Source organism: Platalea leucorodia, assembly GCF_965183815.1.
Source record: "Platalea leucorodia genome assembly, chromosome: 11".
Taxonomy (NCBI): domain Eukaryota; kingdom Metazoa; phylum Chordata; class Aves; order Pelecaniformes; family Threskiornithidae; genus Platalea; species Platalea leucorodia.
In genome coordinates, this window is record NC_138833.1 from 7,237,016 (window position 1) to 7,244,251 (window position 7,236).

The 7,236-nt window shown below is 54.8% G+C and overlaps 1 protein-coding gene across 3 annotated transcripts in view; it reads left to right on the top strand.

Annotated features, from left to right (window-relative positions):
• Window positions 1-2,533, top strand: part of CTNNA1 (catenin alpha 1) — a 120,022-nt gene extending 117,489 nt beyond the window's left edge. For all 3 annotated transcript variants that reach the window (XM_082324558.1, XM_082324559.1, XM_082324557.1), the window contains exon 18: window positions 1,300-2,533. In XM_082324558.1, coding sequence (XP_082180684.1) covers window positions 1,300-1,587 — 288 coding nt within the window. In that variant the 3' untranslated portion in view covers window positions 1,588-2,533. The remainder of the gene's footprint in view (window positions 1-1,299) is intronic.
• The last annotated feature ends 4,703 nt before the right edge of the window (window positions 2,534-7,236 follow it).

A 7,236-nucleotide genomic window follows, 5' to 3' on the forward strand; every position in this document is an offset into this window, starting at 1 on the left:
ATCTGTAGTCTAATCTCCTGGTTTTATCTGTTCTCCACGAGTCTGTCCACTGGGGCTAACTATTGCCAGTAGTAGTGTTAAGCTTCTATCAGATTATCAGATGAAAGCCTCTGCCAGTCCAGGGACTTCACCTGTCTAAAAGTAAAATTCTCTTCAACATTGACATCCTGCCCTATCCATATACTGCAGAAGTTTTGTGAAAGCAGAGCTATAACCAAGGCAGTAAGAGCTTGCACCCTAAGCAATCTGACAATTCATTTAGAAAAGTACCTCCTTGCTTTCATTGCATTTAATATGATTCTTCCTGCTGTGAAGATTCATGGAAATAGTCAAATGCAGTGAAAGTGTTTTCCAGCGTAATGACTGGGGCGAGGAAAGGAGACGACACTGGTTTGCTGGAGGGCGCAGATCAGATCTGCCGTTGTGGTGCTCAAAACACAGCGTGATGGAAAGGAAGGTACCAGCACCAGTAGAAAAGCAACCAGCCTCCTGCTCAATTTATTTTGCTGCTAGATAAGCAAGTGGCTTCAAGGTTTTTCCCAAAACCTTCCTCAGATGTCTACAACGCTGGAATTTAAGTGTGTTAGAAGCAGCTGAGCTCTTGTGTAAGCTTAGCAGAGATGCAGAAATCCTGCCCAAGACCAAAACCCTGCCCAGACCGTTCGGCATTCCCAAGCCGGAGGTCCCGCCTGGAGCAGGGCACGGGAGCAGGGCACGGGCACCCAGCTGAGGTCACCTCCGTGGTCCTCCCCTCTCTCTCCCACCCCGCCCCGTTTTTGGCTCTTCATCTCTGCCATGTGCTAAAGCTTCGGCAAATACATTTTTTTTTTCCTCATTTTAATGCTCTTGTGAATCAGGACCCACCTGGGAAAGGGCTCCAGGCCTGGCTGAAGATGCAGTTGCGTTCCTTCCTTTCTAATACAACTTAATATTCTAGGGTGATTTAAACATTTATTATTGGTGATTAAGATATTATTACAGCTTTATTAATTTCATTAGAGCCTAAGCTACTGTTAAAACTTAGTCACAAAAGCAAACAGCAGCGTACACATCTTTGCGATTGCCATTAATATGGAAAAGGCACAGGTCATGGGCAAACATTGGTGGCACAAGGCAGGTTTTCACCAGTTAATGTCCAAAGAAAAGTACCGCCTTGAATTTGGAACCTCAGATTTCAAAAGAAAACCCAGAAAAATCCGTTTTTGAGTGCTTTTGCACCCCAGGACTATCATGTTTTCTGGAATACTGTATTTGTGTGGGTTTTATGGCGTGTAACAATCGCATGTTACCGTTTGGCAGGTGGACAGTGCCATGTCTCTTATCCAAGCAGCCAAGAACCTGATGAACGCGGTGGTGCAAACCGTGAAGGCTTCCTACGTGGCATCGACCAAGTACCAGAAGTCCCAGGGCATGGCTTCGCTCAATCTTCCCGCCGTCTCTTGGAAGATGAAGGCTCCGGAGAAGAAGCCCCTGGTCAAAAGGGAGAAACAAGACGAAACCCAAACTAAAATCAAGAGAGCGTCCCAGAAGAAACACGTTAACCCGGTGCAGGCTCTCAGTGAATTCAAGGCGATGGAGAGTATTTAAAGAGAGGTCTCTGTCTTGGTTATTTTTTTCTCTAGCCCACTACTGCTACTTCCAGAACTCTACTTTTAATATTCTAAGGATTTTTCAAAAGTTTACTATTCCTCAAAATGTATTTACTTAATATAATTTTGATAACTTTGTTTAGATTCCGTGGGGAAATACTCAAATTTCTAAGTCCTATCAATATAGCTTCAGCCTGCGGAAGTGTGTTAATTTAGATTGCTTTTAGATTTCAGGGGTGTATTTCTAGCGGAAAATTATTTTGTATAATCTTGCTTTAAATAAAATATTCTATAACCAAAGAGGATTTTACAGTAACACTAACGGTTAACACTAATAGTTGAATCATGCTACTCAGAGACTGCAGTTTTTCATTGTGATCAAGAGAGGAAAATTAGATCTTTTCACTCTAAAAAAAAAATTAATTAAGGTATTGTATGTATTAGTGTATTCCTGCTGTTGGGGTGGAGAGGGAACAAGCTTTGTACGCTTAAAGGAGTATGAAACTGCAGCAGGCGCTAGCTGCGCTGCCGCAACAGCCCAACCACAACTGGAAAACATCTGAAACATCTGGACAAACTGTACACCCGTGCCTGGGTGTTGCTGGGGCTGGCGGCAGGAGGGGGCTGTCTTCGGAGGCGCGCTTGGTGGTGCGCGGTTACGTGATGCCGCCGCTCCCGGGCTGCGTCAGAGCTGCTGCCGCTCCCAGGCGTGCCTGGCGCACGGGCACCCATGCCTGGCGCACGGGCACCCGTGGGTGACTTCGCTGCTGGCCTCTTCGGAGGGGGTTTCGCACGCGTCTCTGCTGGGGGAGCACCCGGAGCAAATCCAGTAAAACATGGAGGCGGCTGATCACTCCTGTATGCCACCGGACGGGAATTTTAATGCCTGGTTACAAATTACTAATGTATTTTGCTGCGGGACACTAATAAAGTTGCTTTTACCAGCCGGTGTATTGTGGTGCTGTGAATGGAGCGGGCTCCCAGCCCGCCCCTGCTCCCCCTCCCCGGCATTCAGATGCAAATCGGCTTTGTACTCATTTCTCATAATTGCTCTGCATCCCGCCTTGGGCTTCCAAAGGCACCCAGCAAATAATGTTTGCTCAGGCTGCAATTTAGACTATACATTATTTGCGATAACTATAGCTACAAGGTATAATTTTGCTGTCTTACTTAAATTTTATGAATTTCGGTGTGTTTTACACTTACCAATAAAGTCCAGTATTTGAGAAGAAGTGCCTGCGCAGGTCAAAGTTGCATTTGCTGTTTCTGTAAAGCACCCATTAACATGGAAAGCAGCCTGTTCTGTAGTTAATGTTGTAAACTGCATCTCAATTTTAGAGCCGATCCTTGGCACTGTTATGTTATAATTTTATTTATCTTGATCGGCTTATAATTTACTATATCAAGGTTATTGCTGTCACGTTACCAAAATGCTGATCAGAATTAAGCTAAATAGTTCTTGGGATATTTTTGCCAAATTTATTATGTTTTCAAGCATTTTAGCCCCTTGAGTACAGATAATAAACAGCTGAATTATATACGAGTTTTCATATGCCTTTAACGTCTGAACAGGCATCTGCGGGGAGGGTAAGCTCGCGTGCTCGTCCTGCTGGCGCTCAAGAGTTAATGAAATCGATAAGCTGTCCATCTTGTTGTTTTACATGTAATTATTAACTACTTTTACACAAAATGTTTTTTTTTCTCTCCTGGTATTAACGTAGTTGTCTTAAAGGCTGCATTCCCTGGGCTGTTTTGTGGCTCTCTTCACATCGCTCCCCCCAAAATGCAGTCCATTAATGAGCTTTAAACCCATATATTAAGATGCACAGACATTTATATGCATTTAGCTTTTAAATAAAGGTTAGTTTATTTTATGCTACAAATTAAAATACCGTTCCGTGAAAGCTGGTTTGCAAACCCAGGTGGGAAGCAGGAGGCCGGGGGAAGCTCGTGCCCCTTCACGACGGGGCGCGGGGGCCAAACGCCCCGGCTCGCCCCTCTCCCGGCGCCCAGGAGTCGCCCCTCCGGCGGGAACCGCGCGTGGGCGCGGAGGAGAGGCGCGGCCAGGGGAGCCACGAAGGGCTGTGCGGTATTTAAGTACCCTGTTCAGGAGCGCATCAGCAGGGGCTGGGGGAAGGCCAAACCCTGTCGCCCCACAGCAGAGGGAGGATTTCGTGTCAGTAAATCCAGGTTTCGGTTTCGGTGCTGCGGTATAAATAGCTGGGTACGTGGTTATCGATGCCTGGGCGGCTGCTGCTCACCAGGACGGGCCGTGGGCTCAGCAAAGATCTGCTCTGAAACCCGGGGTGAATTCCTGCGTGACCTCTTCACAAACGGGCTCCATCGGCCCGGCGGGTGACCTCGCTTAAACGAGCCGGGGCTGCGGCAAGGGAGTTTTGATCGCGTCCATCAGGGACGGATGGTGCTTTCGAAATCTGTGCCCGCGAGTTGTATGCGAAGATGAAAGCCAGATCTGGCGGGCCCGGAGGAGGGCGGGTGAGCCGCAATTCCTCGTTCCAGAGCGGCAATTCCTCGTTCCAGAGCGAACCCAAAGCCCTGCAGCTCGGGAGCCCGGCACAGGAGCAGCTCCTACTCCTGTTGCCCCGAGCAAAGCGGCCACGGGGCCGCCAGCTTCTTCAGCGCCGGACCCATGACCCTGCGAGGGGGTGGCTCGGTGGGTTAAAAATAAATGTGAATACACCGATGCCGTTGGGTCAGCTAATTTCAGTCTTAACCAAAACCTCCCGTGTGGGAGCGGCAGCATCACTTCAGGGCAGCGGTGCTGCGCTGCAGAGCGAAGGGGGTCCGGGCGCGAGCGGAGCTGTAACTTTATTAGAGAGCCAATTGAAAAGAATTACAGTAATTACTGCTTGATGTAATTAAGCGCTGGGGAAAGGCTGGTGCAGTTGGTCTCCGCTGCGGCTGCTGGAGGGGAACACTCTCCTCCTCCAGGAGGGAACGAGCGCGGCCCTGCCAGGCTGCAAAAGCTGCGCGGGTGCGAGGTGGGAAAGCTGTTCAGCCGCCTTCCCCGATGGCGTGCGGGGAGCGCGGCCTCGCCCTGCCTTCCCTGGCTGCTCGGCATCGCGCTCGGGTCGACGGAGAAATCACGGGGCTCCGGGGGCTGGGGACGGCGGGGCCCCGCGGTGGCTCTGGGCAGGGCAGGGCGGTGGGACCCCCCTGCCCGCCAGCTTGCGTGGGTGGGCGCTGGGCACGGCTGCTCCCAGTCACCGCCTGAAACGCCGAAATATTTGTTGGACAGGAAGGATTTGGGGTTTGTTTTTTCACTGCGGTGGGATGGCAGCGCCCGGTGAGGCCGTGCCCGAGCCCAGCACCCCGGCAGCCCTCCTGCCCGCCCCGGGAGCAGGGGCCTGGCTGTACAGGCACGCTCGGGGAGATGAACCCGTGTTATCTTCTAAAGTGTATTAGTGAAACACATTAAATCCCCAGGAGACAGCATTATTCCAAATTTCAAGTGCTCTTAATTCAATTCAGTGGTGAATCAAGCCACTCTGAATTTATGCCGCTTTAATTGCGTGTGAAGGCTTCGCAGTGAGGTTTAATGCCGTTTAACGAATGCCTTTTCCGTTCAGGGCTCTCCCTTCGCTCACACCAGCAGCCCCCGGAGGGGCGGCCGCGGGTGGGGGCTCCCCTGGCCGGCGGGGGGACCCCGGTGGGTGGGAGGGGACGGGACGGGACGGGTGCGGGGGGGGGGCAAAGCACCCGGGGCTGCATTTTCTAATGGCAGGACGGGCAGCGCAGGCATGGGCGCCGGGTTCAAAGCAAGCTGAGGCAGCCTCAAATACGCAACAAGGGCGGAGTGGGTGGTGAGGGGTGTGTGGGGTCAAAACCCCCAACAAATGGGTGGGGAAGGAAAAAAAAAAAAAAAAAAATCCATTAAGGGGCAGCAGATGCTCCGACGGTGAAGGCTGAGGACTTCCCTGCGCTGTGGATTTTGGAGGCTGGAGACATCCCAGGCCGATGGCCTCTGCTCCAAGCCCCCTCCCTGCTTGCTGCATGCCGGGATTTGGGTTTGGGGGAGCTCAGGCTGAGGCAGCACCCCCTCCTGATGTGCTTGTGGGGAAATAACGCTGGTGCTGGCCTGGGCACACGCTCAATGCCGGCCCAGACAGACTGTGGCTTAATGCCTTACCCCAGCTTGGGGGTGTGGGGAGCAGGAAGGACCCTGTTATCTCCAAAATCAAGGATGAAAAAGTCCCTATCCCACCACCTCTCCGCTGGCACCACGGAGCTGCAGGGGCTGGTGAGCCCTGCCCGGGGCCTCCGTCTGCCCCGGGACCCTCCCAGTCCCTGCTTGCTCCGTGCTGGGGCCGTGGTCCCAGCGCCGAGGAGCCGCAGCCACGGTCCCGGCAGTGGGCAGAGGTGCCGTGCCGTCCCGCGGGAAGCTGCGGGAATTCGGGTCAGCGGGACGCGACGCCCCATGGCGTGGGGCGGGCAGCAACTGGGGCAGGCCAGGCCTGTCCCTCTCATGTCCCCATCGCTTTCCTGCCCGCTGCCGCCAAGGGAGAGGCAGGCAGCAGCCCCATCATTACGCTGGGCTGCAGACCAGCGACGCCGTTTTGGGAGCAAACCTGTCATTAGCAGGGACACCAGCCTGGGCTGGCGTCTATGGATGGGGAAATCAGCCCAGCGCTCGCCTGCGCTTCTCCATCACCCTCTGGGGACACCGGGGCAGGGAAGGCAGGTTGCCTCCGTCTCAGGCTGCAGCCCCCAAGGCTGAAGCCTGCTCGTGGCTGCCCTATGGCACAGCCCTTGTTGGCCCCTGAGACCCCACGGCTGCCACCACCTCACCCTGCCACCGCCCTGGCAGCGCTCCCATCGCTCCCCGCAGGGGCAGAGCCGGGCAGCCTGGACGTGGTGGCCCCTGCGACCCACACCAGCTCCGGCCTGGGAGCACCCCTGGGGCCACCCCACACCCCTCCCCGCATGGAGCGGGGCCACCCGCAGTGCCCATCCCTCCAGCTCCACTGCTCCTGCATTGCGCCCATCCCCGTGGCATCCAGGCACCGGCGGGAGGAAGGCCTTTCCCTGCAGTGGGGGACATTGGGAAAGGGGGAGCTGCCACACGGCAGGGGGGCCAGTGGCACGTGCCAGCCACTGCACCGTGACGCTCCTGTGCCCAGGGCTGCAAGGCGGTGTTTGTCGGAGCATCAGGGCCGGCCGCCAGCGATGCCAGGGAATGCGCGGTGCCCGGGGCAGGCGTTGGGGGCCATGCCGGCGGGAAGAGGGCACCTGGGGGCTGGGATGGGGTTGGAGAGCAGAGGGGCGGTCTCCCTGCCCATGCTTGTGCATGGCACTGCCAGAGCTAAACCACGTGGGTAATCATCCGTGTTTTACTTAATGCGCTCAGTGTTCAATATTTCCAGGTGATTTACGTTAATTTGTTGTATTAAGCCACTGAAGGGAGTTGCACTGGCAGCAGTCAGCGCCCGGCAGCTGGGGGGCTGCAGCGGCACGGCACGGCCCTGGGCAGCACCCCACAGCCGGGACCCCCGAGCGCAGGGACCCCCGCGGCTGGGGGAGGCGAGGGCTGGGGTCAGGGGGGCGGGAGGGCTCTCACTCCTAATGCACCAACCAGCCGGGGCCACGGGGGTGCCCCGTGCCCGGCAGCCTGGCCCCCGCCAAGAGC